This window comes from Canis lupus, chromosome 32 (assembly GCF_011100685.1).
Source record: "Canis lupus familiaris isolate Mischka breed German Shepherd chromosome 32, alternate assembly UU_Cfam_GSD_1.0, whole genome shotgun sequence".
In the NCBI taxonomy this organism is placed as follows: Eukaryota; Metazoa; Chordata; class Mammalia; order Carnivora; family Canidae; genus Canis; species Canis lupus.
Window position 1 is genome coordinate 13,750,059 of NC_049253.1, and position 23,182 is coordinate 13,773,240.

Here is a 23,182-nt window from a genome sequence, read left to right on the forward strand (position 1 = left end):
CCTTCCAGCCTTCCAGTCTTTAACAGGATGTGCTGCTAACCTGTCTGTACCTCACTTACCAATGTGCTGCCATTCTGCATGTTATGCAAGTCCCTATGGGCATGAGCACAGAAGTCCAAACATGCAGTGACCCCTGAGAATGGACGGCCTTCCTTCAGACCTAGTCGGCACTCTGGTGCTCTGTGTTCATATTCAATCTGAAAAATAAAAGCATGTGTGTGAATGTAAGTACTTAGGCATTTGAACTTCTTAGGCATACATTTGAGAAATAAGTGTAAGACCTCTAAACTGAACAGGTCAGAAAGACTCTCGTAGTATTTAGGCTATTTAGAACTTAAAAAATGTTGCATATTTTATATCCAGAAATACAATGGGATGACACAAAACAAACTATCTTGATATGGTAAAGTTTTTATCTTACAGTTTTGAGGTATATTTGACATACATTAAACAGCATATATTTAAAGTGTACTATTTGATTAGTTTTGACATGCATATATGCAAAACCATTGCAACAATCAAAATAATGTACATATCCATCATTCCCAAAAGTTTCCTCCTTCCCCTTTTAATTAATGTTACTTTCTTTGTTCCCAGGAAACTACTGACCTGCTTTCTGTCACTACAGATTACTTTGCATTTTCTATAATTTTATAATAAATGGATATGTTTTGAGTTAATTTTTACATATGGTATAAGATTAAGGGTTAGGATTAATTTTTTTCCATATGGCTACCCAACTGTTTGAACCCCACTTGACAAAAAGATTAAGCGTTGCCAATAAATTGCCTTCGTTGAAAATAAATTGATTGTGCATGCTGGATATATTTATGAACTTTTTTTTTAAAGATTTATTTATTTATTCATTCAGAGAGAGCGAGAGAGAGGCATAGACACAGGCAGAGAGAAGCAGGCTCCACGCAGGAAGCCCGATGTGGGACTCGATCCCGGGTCTCCAGGATCACACCCCAGGCTGCAGGCGGCGCTAAACCGCTGCGCCACCGGGGCTGCCCATTTATGAACTTTCTATTCTGATCTTTTGATATATAATGGTGTGTTGGTTTGTGTGTGTGTGTGTGTGTGTATGCCAAGATCACTGTCTTGATTACTAGTAAATATAGATCTTTAGTAATCTTGAAATCAGGGAGTAGAATCTTCAAATTCTGATCTTTTTGAAAATTCTTTGACTATTCCAGGTCCTTTGTATTTCTCTCTATATATTTTAGAATCACCTTCTCAATTCCTTCGAAATACTTGGTAACATTTTGATAGGTTATGTACTGAATCCATTGATTGATTTAGGGAAAACTGACATCTTAAAAATATTTAGTCCTGTGTTCCATAAACATGGTGTATATTTCTAGTTTGGGTCTTTTTAAACTTCAGCAATGTTGTTTAGTTTTCAATGCACAGGTCTTGTACGTTTCTGTCAAATGTCAAATTCTTATGCCTAAGAATCTTATATTTTTATGCTATTTGCTATTGGTTTTCACTACAATTTTTGTCTATTGCTAGTATATAGAAATACAATTGACTTTTTTATTTTGCAACTTTGCCAAGCCATTTATTAGTACTAGGAGTTTTTTGGTTGATTCTTTGGGTCTTCTCATATAGATAAGCATGTGTCTGCATATTAGGACACTTTCACTTCTTCCTATTCATTCTGTATGCTTCTTGGTTTTTTTCTTGCCTATTGCCCTAAAATTGTCAGTTAGATGTTAACAGAAGGGGTAAAATGGCTGTCCTTGTCTTGTTTCTAGTCTTAGGAGTAAAGCTTTCATTGTTTCACTATTAAGTATGAAGTTACCTTTCGGTTTTTCAGTTATGCCCCTTATCAGGCTGAGAAAGTTCTGTTCTATGGATGTTGAATATTGCTAAATGCTTTTTCCTCTCTCTATTGAGATAATTATATTTTCCCCATTAAGTTGGCTAATATGGTGAATCACATTGATTTTTGAATGTTAAACAAAGCATTCCTGAAATAAAATCACTTGGTCATGATGTATTATCCCTTTTACACACTGTTGTGTCTAATTGCTAAAATTTTGGTAAGAATTTGCTCATCAATATTTATGGAGAACACTGGACTATAGCCTTTCTTTAATGCTTTTGTCTAGTTCTAGTATCAGGATATTTCCAGCTTCATAAAATGAGTTGGGAAGTTTATGCCTTTTTTATTTTCTAGAAGTTTCCATTGAATTATTATTATTTCTTCCTTAAATAATGAGTCAAATTTGGAAAGGAAAATAATCTGGGCCTGGAGTTTTTAGGAAAGTTTTTAACTACAAATTCAATGACTTTAATACATATAGAATGACTTAGAGTATTTATTTTTTCTTTAGTAAAGTTTTGGTAATGTGTGTGTTTAAAGATATTAATTAATTAATTGATTAATTATTGAGAGAGAACATGCATGCTCTTGAGAGGGGAGAGGGAATCCCAAGCAGACTCTGTGCTGAGCATGGAGCCCAATGTGGGGCTCGATCTCATGACTTGAGCTGAAATCGAGAGTTGGACACTTAACCAACTGAGCTACTCTAGCACCCTGATAATGTGTCTTTTAAGTACTTTGCCCATTCCATCTGAATTGTTGAATTTACTGGCATAAAGCTTTATTACTCCTTTAATGTCAGTAAGGTCTGTAGTGATGTAGGATCTCTAGACCCTGGCAATTTGTGCCTTCTCCTTTTTCCTGATTGAGCAGTCTAGAAGTACCAGCTTTGGTTTCACTGATTTATTCTCTTGTTTTCTGTATTTCATTTCATTCATTTAGTTTTTCCTTCCTTCTACCTTTTAGGGCTCAAATTGCTCTCCTTTTGCAAGTTTCTTAGAGTAGAATTCTAGGTCGTTAATTTGAGACTTTATAATTTTCTAATAATTGTTCAGTACTATAAATGTCTCTCTAAGCAAGGCATAATAGCTTAGAGATATTAATATCTTAATAATAATAACATAATAGCTTAGCTGAATCCTGCAAATTTTAATGTCATGTCTTCATTATCATTCAGTTCGAAATACTTTCTAATTTCCCTTCTGATTTATTCTTTGACTCATAAATCATTTAGAAATATGTTGCTCAGTTTCCAGATACTTGGAGACTTTGTGGATATCCTGGTACAGATTTTTGCTTTTAATTTTGTTTTACTGTGGCTAAAGAACATATTCTGAAATTTTAATACTTATTGATAGTTGTTTATGACCCAATATATAATTTATATTGATAAATCATCCTTGTACACTTGAAAATAATGTTAATTCTGTTGTTGGGTAGGGACTTTTATACTTGGTTAAAAGTGCTGTTCAAGTCTTATGTCTCCTTACTCATTTTGTACTTGTTCTAACAGTTGAGAGAGATGTGTTGAAATCTGACTATAATTGCCAATTCATTTCTTTTCATAGTTCTATCAGTTTTAATAAAATGTGAAGTGCCATTATTAGATGCATACATAGGATTATCATGTTCTTTTGATGAACCAACCTTTTTATTATTATTAAATTATCCTCTTATAGTCTATAATATTACTTGCTATGAAATCTACTTTGCTATATTAATATGATCATTCCAGCTTTCCTTTGATATTAGCATGATATTTCTTGGTTCTTGCTTCTTTCAGTATCACAGTTGTTCAATATCAATGTGATTATTTGGTATCACAAACTCTGCCTTTTAATTGGGAGTGTTAAAAGCCATTTACATTTAATGTAGTTTTTTTCATATGGTTGGGATTAAATATACCATCTTGCTATTTGTTATGCAGATATATACATATATATGTATATATGTTTTTCCTATTTGTTAATATATTTGTCTTATCTTTGATTTGTTCCATATTCCTTTTAAGAAGGTTTTTGGGGCAGCCTGGGTGGCCCAGTGGTTTAGCACCACCTTCAGCCCAGGGCATGATCCTGGAGACCCGGGATTGAGTCCCACATCAGGTTCCCTGCATGGAGTCTGCTTCTCCCTCTGCCTGTGTCTCTGCCCCTCTCTCTCTCTCCCTCTCTCTGTGTGTCTCTCATGAATAAATAAAGAAAATCTAAAAAAAAAAAAAAGACATTTTTGGATTGACTCCATTTTATCTCTTTACTGATGGATTAGCTATACATGCCCTCTCTCCCCTACAGTGGCTGGTTGCTTGAAGGTTTGCAGTATATTGTCACTTCTCACAGTCTATATTCAAGAAATATGATACCACTGTATATATGACATGAGAACCTTACAAGAGAGACTTCCAATTCCCCATCCTCTGTGCTGCTCCTACATGTTATACACCTCAAAGTGCATTCGCTTTTAAATAGCAAACTACCATTTTTTAAGGAGATTTTTAAAATAAGGGAAAAGGTTTTTTATTCACCTATCTATTATTTATGATTTCCATTCCTTTTTGTCAATACAGATTTCTATCTGGTATCATTTTCTTTCTGCTGGAGGGCTTCCTTTAACATTTTTAAAGTGTTAGTCTCCTGATGGCAAATTATTTCAGCTTTTGAATTTCAAAAGAAATATTTTGTCTTTACTTTTGAGAGTTGTTTTTACTGGGTAGATATTTCTAGGTTGACAGTTTTTTTTTCCTCTTTCAGTATTTTAAACGTGTTTCTCCTTTTTTTTTTCTCTTTCAGTGCTTTCAACATGTTTCTCCTCTATTTTCTTTTTTCTCTGATGTGAAGCTCACATTAGCAATAAGACTTACTATAAAATCAAGGAACAAGGCAAGGGAAGAGTATTTAGATATGAGAAATAAGGATAATATATTCAGTTTGGGGAAGAGACAAATAAAATGGTAGATTTTGATAGCACCCATAACCTTAACAGTTCTTCCTATGTACTGTGTGGGAAGATCACATGGCTTTTGTTTTGATATCTAAACCATATTAAGACATATGGATGATCATTGCCTATAGTACCTACCTTGCAATATAAAAAACACCTTATCCATTCACAGTCACTGGTTGATTTAATTTATATAGACCTCTATTTTTTATTTTTATTTTTTCCTTTTCAATTTCTTATTTAAATTCTAGTTAACATAGATGGTAAAATTGGTTTCAGGGGTAGAATTTAGTGACCCATCACCTACATATAACATCCAGAGCTCATCACAAGTGCCCTCCTTAATACCCATTACCCATTTAGTTGACCTCCCTCCATCAACCCTCAGTTTATTCTCTATAATTAAAAGTCTCTTAGAGTTTGCTTCCCTCTCTTCCCCCCCCCCTTCCCATATGTTCATTCATTTTGTTTTTCAAATTCCACATATGAGTGAAATCATATGGTATTTGTCTTTCTCGGGCTTATTTCATTTAGCACAATACAATCTAGTTCCATTCACATCACTGCAAATGGCAAGATTTCATTCTTTTTGATGGCTGAGTAATATTCCCTTGTATACATATCTATGTGTGTGTATACACACATGTGCACACACACATATCACATCTTTATCCATTCACCAATTGATGGATATTTGGGCTCTTTCCATAGTATGTATGTAAACTTTATTTTGTGGTAAGAATACATAATATGAGGTCTACCATTTAAACAGTTTTAAGTGTCTAAAACATTATTGCTGACTCTAGGTACACAAACAGATCTCTAGAGCTTGTTTATGTTAATTGAAACTTTGTGCCATTTATTTGTACATTTACACATAAACAAATACTGAAAGATATCTAAAGAGTTATATCTAATCATCTTGTTATAACTAAAATTTGGGGTACTGTTATATTTTGGATATTATAGGTTTAGGAAATACATAAAGTACTCCAAACATAAGGTAATAGGGTGGACTATAAATGCTTAAACATCAGGTGTGTATGACATCATCTATAATAAGAATCAAATGAGTAAGAACATCAATACTGTCCTTTCCCCAGCTAAAGCCATTATATTAATGGCACCTATAATAAAATATATTCAACAGAAAATGGCCAAACTTGAAATCTAGTAAGATAGACTTAATTCATTTTCTTTTTATAGCTTGACTTATTGTGTTTCTCACTCAGAATTATTTTACAACAGGACCAAAACATCCCATATACTTTTCTGTGATACTTACCAAAGTAGATAAGGCTGTAAAATAATGGTATTAACAGCATTAAAAAAAATTTTCATAGACATCATATACATTTCTAAAAACCTAAGCTGTGACATAAAACAACTTTCTAAACAGATCATCATTATCAAATTTGCCTCTTTGCTCCCCCTTTAAAAAAGAAAGAGTTGAGGTTTGGGGAAAGTGTTAAAGCACAAAATAGCAACACAGCTAAATCATTAAATGAGTATTGGTCCCCCTCCATCTGTCTCTGCTAGGTGACTAATCTAATCCCATTAGTCTTTAATGTTATTAAATGATGATGTTTGCCAAATGTACTCCTCTTCATAATTCCCTGTACCCCCTGTTGCTGTGTACTCTGCTCTGGCTACCTTTATCACCTCCACCTTTCCTCCATCTAGAAGTCTTCCTCTTTCCCTTAAATCTTTAACCTCTCTTACTCTATTGTGCCTTCCCCCAACATTTACTTCACTGGTTTCTTGTCCTCCAGTCAAAAAATGTCAATGTGCTCCAGAATCCTGTCTGTAGCTCCTTCTCTTCTTTATAATCCCTACTCTGAAAAACTGCATTCACTCCTATGTATTCAGTTACAACTACTTGCAATTTGACAACTCCCAAATCTACACTGCTAGCCTCGATTTTTCTCCTGATTTTCCATAGAATTATCCTAGAATTATATCAAACATAGTATGTCCAAAATGAAATTTATCATTTCCTCCTTTTGCCCCCAAACTTACTGTTTCTCACTGACTCCAAATACTAATTAATAGAACCACCTGCCTAAGCCAGTAATTTGGTGGATCCTCAAATTCTCCCTTTTGTTTATTTTCAAATCCAACTGGTCACTAAGTTCTATAAGTTCTACCTCAAATATTTCACATACTTATTTTCTTCATTCTGTCACTACTGCCATTTCTTTAAGACTTTAACATCTCTTGCCCAATGACTGCACTAGCTTACTTCTTCTCCAATTTAATCTTACACTAATCTAAGTTGTATTTCATTTAATTTGGCTTGTTGAGTGACCTTTTTAAATTAAATCACTTCATCCTCCTCTGCCCCCAGCACACACTTAAAATGCCCCAGTGGTAGCCTTCTTACATACAGGATAAAGTCCAAATATCTTTATGTGATCTGCAAGCCCATTTGTGACCTTACATCTTGACTTTCAGGGAGAACTTTTTCTTCCTTCAAAAGGGAGAACTTTTCTTCCTTCAAAAATGTGCACGCCTTTATTTTAGCTGTTAGCACATTATTCTGTAACTGCTATTTTATATATCTCTGTCTCCTCTACAGAACGAAATCCTTAAAGACAGAAATCCTATATTGCTCGTCTTTATGTTCAGTGATTAAATACAGTATCTAGTTTATTATATAAATACATATGTGTATATATATGTTATATATACTAAATATAGCAGCTAGCTTGTATACATTCAAAACTTCTATTGTTGATGTTATGATGACAGGGGAGGCTGTATAGATTTTTTCCTCCTTCAAGAGCATTTCTGGACAAATCACCTAGCCTCCAAATAGGTACAGCCTAGAACACATCTATAAAATAGGAAAAAGATGTTTTGCTTGGTTCATGGAACCAAATTAAAAAATTGGACCTTTCTGGACACATGTATGTACATTTACAAAGCAGTACACTCATAGCTTAATATGTATAGACATATATGTGAAAACAGTTAATATTAATAGATTGTTAGAACCTATGGTTTAGGCCACATAATTTTAATTAATCACCAAAGTCTGCTTACAGAAGAGAGATGAGAACAAAATTAGTAGATTGAACAGCTTGTGAGACTTAAAAGCTCATTATCTTTACAGATTAAAAGACCAAAAATATGCTTTTTTGGATTATATAATTCTTATGTACTAGAAACAGAACACTGTGGCTTCACTAATTTGGAAGAGGAAAAATTAGAAAAATAAAGGAAAATCATTGCTTTAAAAACATTTTTAGAAGTAGGTAGGTCATCAGTAATAAGTAAACTGTTCCAATCATTGTCAATAATTATAAACTTACCTGATTATTATATGCATCAGGTGCAAGTTTCTTGTATGTCGGTGCCATAAGAGTGGACAGGTTTTGTAAATGAGACTCCAGTTTCTCTTCCTGTATAAAATGAATAATTTTATGCATTAGATTCTAAATCCTTTCTATATGAAAGGAGGCTATTAGTTAAGGTTTCCCCCTACAGCCTAGATCCAAATGACAATATATAGAGTTATTCTTGTTAAATACTTAAAGTTCCTTAACGTGACTATTTCTAAGTAAAAAATATAAACCATATATCATCTAGCTTTTTGGTATTTTTATAATTTTAATTAAGTTTGTACTCTGTATGCAGATATTTGGCATTTTATAAATATAAGCCTACACTAGTAATAGAGTAAGGAGAATGAAGCCATATGTCTTAAAGAGGTCACATTCTCCACTCCTCCAATAAGCTGCCAAGGAAGATGAGCTATTGAAAGGATTTGTTTGGCTCATATATTTCCAACTTTTATATATATATTTAAAGATTTTATTTATTCACGAGAGACAGAGAGGCAGAGACACAGGCAGAGGGAGAAGCAGGCTCCCCACAGGGAGTCTGATGTGGGACTCGATCCCATGACCCCGGGATCATGCCCTGAGCTGAAGGCAGGTGCTTAACTGCTGAGCCACCCAGGCATCCCATCCAATCTTTGTATTTTTTAATGTTCATAAAAAAGCATTCAAAATTTGAAAAGATCTTTCCATTGAACTAAAAATGACTAGATGCTTCAAATATGGATAAAAGTCTCAGAACCAGAATGTGCTAAAGTTTACTTGAAAGGAGAAATATTCAGTTATGCTCTCACCTCTGTACAAAGAACAGATTTTCCAGGTAATATGCTTATACAATGGTAGGTGATAATACCCAGTTATTCCATTCATACTTAGAAGTTCTCATTTCACAGTAACATTTCTCTAAAAATCTTAAGTATAACTCTACCAGGGAGTTACATCTCTTATTTGTATTTTAGAAGGTGAGAAGGCTTCTAAGCCAAGTTCTCCTACCTACCTGAGGGAGGATATTCTCAGCCATCCCCCGGATTTGCTTTATATTAAATTTGGTGAAAGTGATAAACATTTATAAAACAGTGGTAAGAAATGCTTCCCAGTGTGGAAAATTAAAGTGCCTGATGACATATAAAATTGTTATACTTCATTATGCTTATTCAGTATTTGTATTTTTTTCTTATGAAAAGGGACATCTAGCCCATTTAATAAAGTTTATTAAAAATATAATCCTGTGAAAAAATTTATATGATTTCAAGAGTTTTTGTACTTTATTAAATTTCCACCTATTTTAGAGACCCAAATAATAAAGCTAACAGATTTTTCATTTAGAGGGACATATCAATACTATAATGTACATAGTATAACTGTATATTTCAATTGCATTTAAAGTTTGGAAAGATAATTATAAGGTTCATAGAGTCACTAAACATTTGGTCATATCTAAATGGTAAACATACTGGGTGGTTTTTTGATTATTGAATTAGCACCCTCTAGAAGCTACATCCAAAAGTTGTTAAAATTTATATCCATCTGTAAGTTATATTTTGAGAAATATGTAATATCAATTATACTTGTATATTAAAATCTAAATATGTTTTAATTACTTGAATGCACTCATAGTTATCATAATATAACTTTAAACTAGCAAATCTCATGGTATGAAAATCTGAGTCTTCAGTAAAGACTCTTTCTCAGGTGATGTTGCAGTGATGAACATGACTTCTATAATTCAGATTTGAAAAATGAAAGTTTTAATAATAAAATGTTAACATTTAGTTTTAATACCAAAGTGATGGTTCTTTAAAACTCTGGAATCAACATAAAAGTAAGCACAAGAGGCCATAGGTATAAAAAGTTTATGCTGTTCGTACTTTACTACTTTGTTATTAATGTTTATTATGCTAACTTTATCAAAGATGTGTATCTACAGTTTAGCTAAACTCTTAATTTACCTCTGAGATGAAATTCTTTATGTTAATGAGAGTTTAAGAGAATATGTTAGACTGCTTACTTCATCTGTACTCATCAATTCTCCATGAAAATGAAAAAGATTATATATCAGGAAGTAAACAAACCTCTTTTGGGTCATCCCCAAGCAGCTTAAATTTTCTTGGGATCTTGCTTCTGGCAAACTTACATCCATTGTAGTACATGCTCCATGAACAACCAAAAGAAAAGGAGGCACCACAGGTCTCGGGATCCAACCCTTGACAGGCACAGGTTCTCCTGAGGAATCAAAGGGCCAAGTTCAAAGCTATGGATAACACTTATCTAGGCTACCAATCTTGGATTCTGGATGGCTGCATATAAAAATGGGTGCAAATTAGTCCTAAAAGAAGTTTATATTAAACTTGCCATAACCACATAAGAAAAGAACTGTCTTATTTTATTATTTTTTAAAGATTTTACTATGTATTTGAAAGAGCATTAGCAGGGGTAAGGGGCAGGAGGAAGGGGCAGAGGGAAAGGGAGCAGCAGACCCCCGGCTGAGCAGGGAGCCCAATGTGTGGTTCCATTCCAGGGCCCTGGGATCATGACCTGAGCTGAAGACGGTCAACTGACTGAACCACCAAGGCACTCCTAAAACACAATTTAAACAATTTTTTTAATGTAGCATGATACATAGAAAATTACACATAATTTTATAACTTGCAAATTCTCACAAATAAAACATACCCAAGTAAGTAGCACCCAGAGTAAGAAACAAATATACACTGGTACTCCAGAATCTCCTCTATATTTCCAGCACTCCTCTAAACAGCACCAGCAACAATAACAAATCCTGGGTAGGGCAGAGAATCTAGCTTCTGGAGTAACTACATAATTTAAAATGTCTAGCTTCTATGTTGACCATAGTATAATCAATACAGAGAAAGAAAGCTGTTACTAAGACTATTAAATGAAGACTTTGACTTATTATTTCAGGTATGTTCAGAGACCTGAAGGATGCCCTGCTTAATGAACTAAAAGTAGGAAAACAATGTTTTCTCAAATAGATGAGATAAAAGAAGTAGAAACCGTAATAACAAAAGAAGTGGCAATTTTGGAACTGACAAGTAAAATAGCTAAATTAAAAGGCCATTAGAAGGATTCAATAATAGATTTGAGTAGGGGAGAGAAAAAGCAGTGGGGAGAGAAGTTGAAGATAGGTCAATTGAAATTATCCATTCCAAGAAACAGGAAGGAAAAAGAATAAAGAAAAAATAACAGATCCTCAGAGACCTGTGAGGATACTGTCAAATATACCAACATATTCATAATAAGCATCCCCAAAGTAAAAGAGGAGAGTAAGAGTATGAAGTAGGAAAACTATTTGAAGAAATAATGACCCCAAACTCCCTAAATTTGATGAACAACATAATGTACACACATTCAAGAAGCTCAGCCAACTCCAAGTAACATAAAAAACTGTTCCAAACCTAGACTAATTATAGCTGTTGAAAGCCAAAGATAAAGAATCTTGGAACCAACAAAAAAAGAACTCCTCATGTACAAGAGATTTTTCAGTAAGATTAACAGCTGATGATGCATAACCCACAATGAAGGCCAGAAGGCATTGGGATGACATACTTAAATGTTGCAAGAATAAGAAAACTATGAAATTCTATATCTAGCAAAACTATGCTTTAAAAGTGAATAATAAATTGAGGTATTTCCTGATGAATAATCTGAGAGTGTTTATTGCTATTGGGCCTGCTCTACAAGAAATACTAAATGGAGTTCTTCAGACTGAGAGGAAAGGACACTAGATTGTAACTTGACTCCGTATGAAAACATAAAGAACACCAGTAAAAGTAAATACATAGGTAAATAGAAAAGACTTTACATATGTTGTTTTTAACTCTTTTTCTATATGATTTAAAAGCAACTTATAAAGTAGTAATTATAAATTTGTGTTAATGTACATACAATGCATAAAACTAGATGACAATAAAACCACAAAGGAAAAGGGGCGAGTAAAGCTATATAGTAACAAAGTTTCTGTACAATACTGTAATTAAATTGGTGTTACTCATGGGACGCCTGGGTGGCTCAGTGGTTTAGCGTCTGCCTTTGGTCCAGGGCATGGAGTCCGAGGATCAAGTCCCACATCGGGCTCCCTGCATGGAGACTGCTTCTCTCTCTGCCTATGTCTCTGCCTCTCTCTCTCTGTGTGTGTCTCATGAATAAATAAATAAAATCTTTTTTAAAAATCGGTATTACTCTAAATTAGATTGTTATAACACTCAAAAAATACAGTAAAAGAGTGACAAGGGAATTAAAATGATACAGAGGAAAATATCTTTTGCACACAAAATAAGGCAGTAAAGGAAGAATACTGAAACAAAATATATATAGAAACCAATAATAAATTGGCAGACATAAATCCTACCTCAATAGTAATTACATTTACTGTATATGGTTTAAATAATAAAATTTAAAAGGCAAAGACTGAAAAAAAAGATTAAAATTCCAAATCTATGTCATCTATAGGAGACATGCTTTAGTTTTAAAGATAAAAATAGGCTGAAAGTAAGTGGATATAAAAATATGTATCATGCAAACAGTGATCAAAAAAGAACTAGAGTGGCTATAATAATACTGGGCAAAGTAGGACTTAAGACAATATTACCAGAAATAAGTACATTTTATAATAATGAAAGGGCCAGTCGATTGGGATGTAATAATTATATATGAACCTAAAAACCAAGCACTGAAATACATAAAAGTAAAAAATGACAGAATTAAAGGGAAAAATAGATTATTCAGTACTCCACTTTCAACAATGGATATAACTACACAAAATTAAGGAAGAAAACCTCTGGAAATCAGCTTAGCCAACCAATATCTAGAGAACATTCTGTCAAATAATAGAATGTATTCTTCTCAAGTGTACATGGAACTTTCTCCAGGACAGATGTATGTCTACTGCAGGTTCTAGCCAGGAAAATTTAGGCAAAAAAAGGAAATAAAGGCACTCAGATTGGAAAGGAAGAAATTAAACTATCTCTATTTGTAGATGACATAATCTTGTATATAGTAAATCCTACATAAGGATTTACCAATGGAATCACTAATAGATTTACTAATAGATTCCTAAGGAATCTACCCAAAAAATTAACACTAATAAACTAGTTGAGTAAGTTTGCAGAATACAAGTTGAATACATAAAAATCAATTGTTGCATGAAGACTAATGAAAATGAAGAGCTAACTGAAACAGAGATAAGCAATATGCCTTATAAAAAATTCAAAGTTATGGTAATACTCACTGGACTTGAAAAAAGGGTTGTTGAAGTCAGTAAGAACTTCACCAAAGAGAAAGAAAATATAAAAAATGACCAGTCATAGCTGAAGTATTCAGTAGCTGAAATGAAAAATATCCTAGAGGTAATCCACAGCAGATTAAAGGGTGCAGAAGAACAGATCAGTGATCTGGAAGGCAGGAGATGGAAAGCAACCAAACGGAACAACAAAAGGAAAAAGAATTTTAAAAATGAGAATAACTTAAGAGACTCTGCAACATCATTGAGCATAACACTCATTCACATTGAGGGATCCCAGAAGGAGAAGAGAGAGAGAAGGGGGCAGAAAACATATTTGGAAAAAAAAATAGCTGCAAACTTCTCTAATATGCAGAAGGAAACAGAATCCAGGTCAGAAAGCACAGAGAGTGCCTATACGATGAACTCAAGAAGATCCACACCAGGATACATAATAACTAAAAAGGAAAAAAGTAATGATAAAGTGAAAATTTTAAAAGCAGCAAGAGAAAACAGTTACATATAAGGAAAACTCCATAAGGCTATGAGATGATTTTTTAGCAGGAATTCTACAGGCCAGAAGAGAGTGGCATTATATATTCTAAGTGCTGAAAGGATAAAACCTACAATCAAGAATGCCTACTTTACCCAGCAAGATTATCACTCAGAACTGAAGAAGAGATAGTTTCCCAAACAATAGTTAAAGTAGTTCATCACCACTAAACCAGCCTTATGAAAGAGGTTAAAGGGAATTCTTTAAGTGGAAAGAAAAGACCATAACTAGAAGAAAATTATGAAAGGAAAAATTTCACAGGTAAAAGCAAACATATAGTAAAGGTAGTAGATGAATCACTCATAAAGTCAGTGTGGAGGTTAAAACAAAACCAGAAAAATAAATTGTATCAACAAAACTTAGCCAAGGGATAAACAAAATAAAATGTTGTAAAATATAATATCCTATACATAAAATATGAAAGGGAAGCAAAAATTTAGTGCTTTTATGTGTTCAAGTTTAAGTGTCATCAATTTAATAGAGATTACTATACACACACACAGGATATTCTATATGAGCCCAAAGGTAACCACAAACGAAAAACCTATAATAGATATACAAAAAATAAAGTGAATGAATCCAAACATAACATTAAAGAAAACTATCAAACCACATGGGAAGAAAGCAAAAGGAGAAAGGAACAGAGAAAAACTACAAAAACACCAGGAAACATTAACAAAATGGCATTAAGGACATATCTAACAATTACTTGCTTGCTTTATGTATGTATGTATGTATGTATGTATGTATTTATTTATTTTTAAGATTTTATTTATTTATTCATGACAGAGGGGTGGGGAGAGGGAGAGGCAGAGACACAGGCAGAGGCAGAGGGAGAAGCAGGCTCCATGCAGGGAGGCTGACATGGGACTCGATTCCAGGACTCCAGGATCAGGCCCTGGGCTGAAGGCAGTGCTAAACCGCTAAACCGATGAGCCACCTGGGCTGCCCACAACAATTACTTTAAATGTAAATGAACTAAATGCTCCAATCAAAAGACATAGGGCGACTGAATGACTAAAAAACTAGACCCATCTATATACTGACTACAAGAAACTAACTTAGATTTAAAAATACACAGACTGAAAGTGAAGGGATGGAAAAAGTTATTCCATGCAAATGGAAGTGAAAAAAAAATGGGGTAGCAATATTTATGTCAAACAAAATAGACTATTTTTTTTGTCTTGGGTTTTTAAAATTTAAATTCAGTTAATTAGCATATAATGTATTATTAGTTTCAGAGGTACATAACATCCAGTGCTCATTACATCACGTGCTCTCCTTAATATCCATCACCCAGTTACCCCCTCCCCCTCCCCCCTTCCTCTTCAGTTTGTGATTATGATTAAGAGTCTCTTATAGTTTGTCTCCCTGATTTTGTTTTGCTTTTTTCACCCTTTTTCCCCTATGATCCTCTGTTTTGTTTCTTAAATTCCACATATGAATGAGATCATATGATAATTGTCTTTCTCTGATGCACTTATTTCGCTTAGCATAATAGACATTAAAGCAAAGATGGTATAGTAAGACACAAAGAACAGCACTGCATAATGATAAAGGGATCAATCCAACAAGAGGATATAGCAATTGTAAATATCTATGCACTCAACACAGGAGCACCAAAATACAAAAAGCCAATATTAATAGACATAAAGGGAGAAATTGACAGTAATACAATAATAGTAACACTCAAATAAATAGATAGATCAAGGAAACAGTGGCTTTGAATGACATGTTAGACCAGATGGGCCTAAGAGATATATACAGAACATTCCATCCAAAAAACAGCAGAACATTTTTTTTTCAAGTACACATGGAACATTTTCCAGGATAAATCATATATTAGGACAGAAAACAAATCTAAATACTTTTAGGAAGACTGAAATCATATCAAGCATCTTTTGACCACAATAGTATAAAACAAGAAATCAACTGTAAGAAAAAAAAAAAACTGGAAAAAACACAAACCTCACGAACACATGGAAGCTAAGTATCATACTACTAAATAACTTATAGTGTGTCACCTGGGTGGCTCAGTTGGTTAAGTGAGTTACTCTTGGGTTCAGCTCAGGTCATGATCTCGAGGTCATGAGATTAAGCCCTGTATTGTGCTCTACGCTCTGTGTGGAGTATGCTTGAGATTCTGTCCATCCCTCTGCTCCTCCCTCATGCTCTCTCTCTCTTACTCTCTCAAATAAATACATAAATATTAAAAAAAAATAACTAATGGGTTAACAAGAAAATCAAAGAGGAAGTAAAAAAAAAAAGAGATACATGGAAACAAATGAAAAGTAAAACACAACAGTTCATAATCTTCAAGACACAGCTAGAGTAGTTCTCAGAGGGAAGTTTAAAATGTTACAAGCCTACCTCAAGAAATAAAAATCTCTTATACCCTCACACCTAAATGATTTAGAAAAAAGAAAAGCTCAAAGCTAGTAGAAGGAAGAAATAATGAAGATTAGCACTGAAATGAATGAAATAGACTAAAGAATAGATCAATGAAAAAAAGAACTGGTTCTTTGAAAAGATAGATTAAATTGATAAGCCATTAGCTACACTCATTAATAAAAGAAGAAAGAGGGCTCCAATAAAACCAGAAATGAAGGAGGAGAAATAGCTGAAATCAAAGAACTATAAAAAATTATGATAATATTATGAAAATTACATGCCAACAAATTGGACAACCTGGAAGAAAATGGATAAATTCCTAGAAACATACAACCTTCCAAAACTAAATCAGGAATGAATGGAAAATATGAAGAAACCAATTACTAGTGACAAAACTGAATTAGTATTAAACTCTCTTCAAAAATCTAGGACCACGTGGCTTCATACATGAATTCTAGCAAACATTTAAAGCAGAGTTAATGCTTATTTTTTCTCAAACTATTCCAAAAGGAAAAATTCACAAAGGAAAGCTTCCAAATTCATTCTATGAGGCCTGCAGTATTCTGATACTAAAAACAAAGACACTATAAAGAAAGAAAACTACAGACCAATATCTCTGATGAAGATAGATACAAAAATCCTCAACAAAATAGCAAACTGAATTCAACAATACATTAAAAGATTCATTCAGCATGATCAAGGGGGACTTATTCCAGGGATACAAGGTGGTTCATTATTCACAAATCAATAAATGTGATATATTAATAAGAGGAAGGAAAAACAGTATGATTATCTCAATACATGAAGGAAAAGGATTGGACAAAATACAATATCCATTCATGATAAAATCTCAACTTACATGAGCTTAGTGGGAATATACCTCAACATAATAAAGACCATAAACCCACAGCTAATGGGGAAAACTGAAAGTTTTTCCTTTCAGATCAGGAACAAGGCAAGGATGTTCACTCTTACCACTTTTATTCAACATAGTACTGGAAGTCCTAGCTGTAGCAATCAGACAAGGAAAAAAATAAAAAAAAAATCCAAATTGTAAGAAAGAAGTGAAATGCAGATAACATGAGACTATATAGAGAAAATCTTAAGGAATCCACTAAAAGCCTATTAGAACAAATAAGTGAATTCAGTAAAGCTACAGGATATAAAATTAATATACAGAAAATGTGTTTCTGTACACTAATAGCAAAGTAGCAGAAAGAGAAATTAAGAAAACAATTCCATTTACAATTGAACTAAAAAAACACTTAGGAATATACTTAACCAAAGAGGTGAAAGACTCATACCCTGAAAATTATAAGATGTTTATGAAAAACTTGGAAGACAACACAAAGAAATAGAAAGATATACCATGCTCATGAATTGTAAGAATTAATATTGTTAAAATGTCCATACTACCCAAAGCAATGTACAGATTCAAAGCAATCCTTTTCAGAATACCAATAGCATTTTTTTTTTTACAGAAGTAGAACATATAATCCCAAAATTTTTATGGAACCACAAAATACCCCAAATAGCTAAAGCAATCTTGAAAGCTAGAGGTATCACAATCCTAGATTTCAAGATACACTATCGAGCTATAGTAATCAAAACAGTATGGCACCGGCACAAAAATAGACACAGAGATCAATGGAAAAGGATAGAGAATTGAGATATAAACCCATACTTACATAGTCAATTAATCTATGAAAAAGAGGCAAGAATATACACTAGGGAAAAGACAGGCTTTTCAATAAATGTATAGCTACAGGCAAAAGAATGAAATGGATGGCTCTCTTACAGCATACACAAAAATAAACTCAAAATGAATTGAGAACCTAAATGTGAGACCTGAAATAAAACTCCTAAAAGAAAAAAATGAGCAATAATCTTTTGGACAGGAGACTTAGCAACATTTTTCTAGATATGTCTCCTCAGGGAAAAGTAATAAAAACAAAACTAAACTATTGGGACTACATTAAATTACAAAGGACAACAGAGGACACCATCAAGGAAACAAGACAAAAAAAAACCAAACCAAAACAAAAAACAACCATACTAAATGTGTGAAGATATTTGCAAATGGCATATCTAATAAAGGGTTGATATCCAAAATATATAAAGAACTTCTATAACTCAAAACAATTAAAAATTGGGCAGAGGACCTAAATAGACATTTTTCCAAAGACATATAGGTGGTCAACAGACGTATGAAAAGATGCTCAACATCATGAGTTATCAGGGAAATGCAAATCAAACCACAATGAGGTATCACCTCATACCAGTCAGAATGATTAGAATCAAAAAGAAAAACACATGTTGGTGAGGGTGTGGAGAAAAGGGAACTCTTATGCACTATTGGTGGGAATGTAAATTGGTGTTTTCACTGTGGAAAACATTATGAAGTTTTGCCAAAAAACTAAAACTAGAAATACCATATGATCCAGTAATTCTATTACTAGGTACCTGTCTAAATAGCCAACATATGAAAGTAGCCTAAGTGTCCATTACTAGATGAATGGATAATGAAGATGTGGCATATATACAATGGAATATTAGCCACAAAAAAATGAGACTTTGCCATTTGTGACAACATGGTGAAACCCAGACAGTATTATGTTAGGTAAATACATCAGACAAATACCATATGACTTCATTTATATGTAAAATCTAAACCACAAAACAAATGAACAAACAAAACTCCAAAGAAACAGAATCATAAATACAGAAAATAAACTGATTGGCAGAGATGAGGGTTGGGAAGATGGGTGAAATAGATTAAGGGGGATTAAGAGGTACAAAATTTCAGTTATAAACTAGGTCATGGGGATAAAAACTACAGCATGGGGAAAATAGTCAATCATACTGTATATAATATTGTATAATGACAAATGGTAACTACATTTATCCTGGTGGGCATAGTTTAATGTATAAAATTGTCAAATCACTATGTTGTATACCTGAAACTAATATAACATTGTATGTCAACTCTACCTTGATTAAAAAGAATCACAAAAAATAACTGTATAGGTATGCTAGCAATGAACAGTCCAATAATGAAATCAAAATAATTCCATTTAACAGCATCAAAAAGAATAAAATACTTAGAAATTCAACATAAGTGTGTAGGACTTGCATACTGAAAACTATAAAACATCATTGAAAGAAATGAAAAGCCCTAAGTAAGTGTAACAGCCTCCTTTGTTAACCAATTGTAAGACTTAATATTGTTAAGCTGTCAATACACCCTACTGGTCTGCTGATTCAATAGAACCCCTGTCAAATCCCAGATGGGGAAATTGACAAATTGATCCTAAAATTCTCAAGGACATGAAAAGTATCCATAGCAGTAAAACAAAACAAAACAAAACAAAAATTCGTAAAACATTGGAGGAAATATAGAGAAGTGGTGGTTGCCAGAGAGGAGGTGATACGTGAAATGAGCAAAACAGGTGAATTTCAATTTCAGAACTTACTATAAAACTACAGGAATCAACACTGTATATTATTGCCATAGGACAGATATGTGGGTAGGTTAATGGAATAGGTAAGTCTCAAAACAACCCATACCATCTTTGTCAATTAATTTTTAATGAGAGTGGCAAGACCATTTAATGCAGAAAATAATCTCCTCAATAAATGGTGCTGAGCAATATGCAAAAGAATGGTATTGGACTCTTAAAATCATAAAATTAATTCAGCAGTGATCAAAGAAATAAACATTAGAGCTAAAACTCTAATACTCTGGAAAGAAAACAGATGTAAATCCTCAAGACCTTGGATCATGCAAAGGTTTCTCAGGTAGAATACAAAAGTATAGGCAATTAAAAAATATATAAATTTGATTTCATCAAAATTGAAAAATTCTCTGCTTCAAGGACATTACCAAGAAAGTGAAGAGGCAACCCACAGAACAAGAGAAAATATCTGAAAGCCACATATCTGATAAAGTTCTAGTATCTGGAATATATAAAGAATTCTTACAACTCAAAAAAACAATAAACTCAACTTAAAAATGAGCAAAGAATCAAGTAGGCATTTTGCAAAGAAGATATATGAATAGTCAATAGTACATAAAATAATGCCTAACATCATCAGTCATTAGGGAGAACAAATCAAAACCACATGATACATGTCACACCCACTTGGAAGGGCTATAACAAAAAAGACAGACAGTAACTAGTTTTGGTGAGGATGTGGAGACATTAGAACTCCCATAGATTGCTGGTAGGAATGAAAAATGGTACAGCTGTTTTGGAAAACAGTTTGGTGGTTCCTCAAAAAGTTAGAGTAACCATATGACTAACGATGTCACTCCAAGAGAACTGAAAACTATCCATACAAAAACTTGTACATGAATGTTTACAGCAGCCGTATTCATAACAGCCCCGAAGTGGAAACAATCCAAATATCCATTTACTGATGACTGGGTAAGGAAAACGTATTATACATACACAATGGAATGTTATTCAGTCACAAAAAGGAATAAATTTCTGATGAACACTATGACATGGATGAACCTTTAAAACATTATGCTAAGTGAAGGAGGGCAGGCAGGTCAGGAACTAAATACTGTATTATTCCACTAATACAAAATGCCCAGTATAGGTGAATCTATAGAGTCAGAAAGTTGATTAGTGGTTGTCATTTTAGGGGAGAGGGGAATGGGAATTGACTATCTAATAGGTATGGGGTTTTCCTTTGAGAGTGAAGAAAATATTGTACAGTTTTGTGAATATACTAAACCACTGAATTGTTATACTTTAAAATGCTGAATTTCATGGTTTATGAACTATATCTCAAAACAAAAATTCCTGCATAACAAGGTGGAGCGACTTCAAAATGATTTCCCACATGAAATTACTACTAAAAGGCATTTTTATTTCTACAGGGCCTTTTATTTCTATAGGGCCCATTGTTAGAATTAACACATGGCAGTCTCATTTAACAGACTCTGAATTTGGCTCATGGTTAAATGACAAATCAGTAAAGCCATTGTAATAAAAATACTCATGTATATAATGTTTTATTTATTTTTTTTTTTTAAAGATTTTATTTATTTATTCATGATAGTCACAGAGAGAGAGAGAGAGGCAGAGACACAGGCAGAGGGAGAAGCAGGCTCCATGCACCGGGAGCCCGACGTGGGATTCGATCCCGGGTCTCCAGGATCGCGCCCTGGGCCAAAGGCAGGCGCCAAACCGCTGCGCCACCCAGGGATCCCTATATAATGTTTTAAAATACATTCTCAACCTCTGGGTTATCATCTGGACTTCCAACAGGAAAAAAAAAACTTTAAAAATTAGATCACATATTTAACCATATGCAAGTTTAGAAACACTAGCAAAATAATTTAAATGTAACAAATAAATGTATACTTTGAAAAATAAAAAAATATATCAATTTGGAAACTCAAACAAAATAATGGAAACCAGCAATGATCCTCAATGAATATGTTGCACCATTAGTTGTCAGTTTTCTGGGAAACTTGATGATGGACAGATCAAGCTGACAACTCCTAAACTCACTAAGCACTCTTAGTATCACTAGGAATGAAACAAAGCAGATATTATAACCCTCCTGCTGGATATGAAGAACTAAGATTATTTCACCACCACTTACGAAGCATTTCTGCCAATATATACATACATGTATGCATGCATAACTTAAGTCTCTTAATATGAGTATACAAAAGATAGTTGGGATAGAGAAATAAGTCGAACAAAACCAGTATGCAATCAGCCAAATCCAGAATGTGGGAAATTTTATGGAGCAAATTATACAGCCTGTTTAACAAATAAATTCATTAAAAAGAGAGGGGGAACTGTTATAAACAAAAAGAGGCTTATGAATCATATAACTTATCTCCCACATTAGGATATTTTTGAGAGTTAAAGGAAGTTCAATTAATACTTATGCTAGACAATAGGCATGGATTGGGACCACTCAAAAGCCTCAATCAAGTACAAGGAATGGGCTTTCTTGTTGTCAATATCTTTTTACTATTGATGATGATGATAACGCTGATGATGATGATGATGATGATGATTTTAAAACAGGATCCAGTTAGGGAATCTGAATGTGTTCTGAACATGTAATGATATTTAAAGAATCACTGACATGACACTGTAACTAGGTTTTGTAAAAAAAAAAAAAAAAAAGAGTCCTTATCTGCTTGAGATACACACTGAAGTATAAGTATGTGAGGTGGAATCCGGGGTTTGCTTTAAAACATTGGTGGGGGTGGGGGGTGAAGGTTAGGAATTGTAGGGGAAATACATGAAACAATACTGATAAAATGTTGACAAGCACTGAAGCTATGTAATGGGTTCATGGGTATTCATTACCCTGCACCCCTCCATTTATGCACGTTTGAGAATTTTTATGATATAAAGTCAACTTTAAAAAAATTAACATCACCCAGCACGGTGGAACACATTTCTGGCTCTGACTTCTTATAATGACAGATACACTCCCACAATTCTTACTTGCCAAAAAAGTATTGGTTAGGCTTTGTCATGAAATGGAAATCTCAAAGGGAAATCTTTAAAGAAGAAACAGCTGGTTAGGCTCAAAGGAAATGTAAAAATTCGTTTATGACTTTCCCACTGAGAGATACTCTCAGAGTTCTTTTCTGAACACACAGTGGGTGGTTGTGGTATATGTACTCACTGGGGTTTGTAAGAACTTAGAGATGAGGCCCATACATCTTTGAATATTAAACTGAGTCAGCAGCTCCAACTGGAGGTTATTCTGTTTCTGGCAAACATAAAATTCTGCCACACATAAAATTTATTTTATGGGGTATTAGAAACTTCTAAAACTTCATCTGAATGACATCTCTATTGCCATTGGTGTCTATTTTAATTGTGTATGTTAAGTTTTGTTTTGCT

At 33.5% G+C, this 23,182-nt stretch overlaps 1 protein-coding gene across 2 annotated transcripts in view; it reads right to left on the reverse strand.

The window, feature by feature from the left end:
* The window catches only part of TET2 (tet methylcytosine dioxygenase 2), a 125,253-nt gene that overhangs the window by 9,551 nt on the left and 92,520 nt on the right, over nt 1-23,182 (reverse strand). The window contains exons 7-9 of one of the 2 annotated variants that reach the window (XM_038581992.1): nt 10,182-10,332; nt 8,083-8,172; nt 60-197 (exon numbers count right to left, since the gene is read on the reverse strand). In XM_038581992.1, coding sequence (XP_038437920.1) covers nt 60-197; nt 8,083-8,172; nt 10,182-10,332 — 379 coding nt within the window. Of the gene's footprint in view, nt 1-59; nt 198-8,082; nt 8,173-10,181; nt 10,333-23,182 lie in introns of those variants that run through there. The other variant, XR_005382730.1, reaches the window with a different exon arrangement.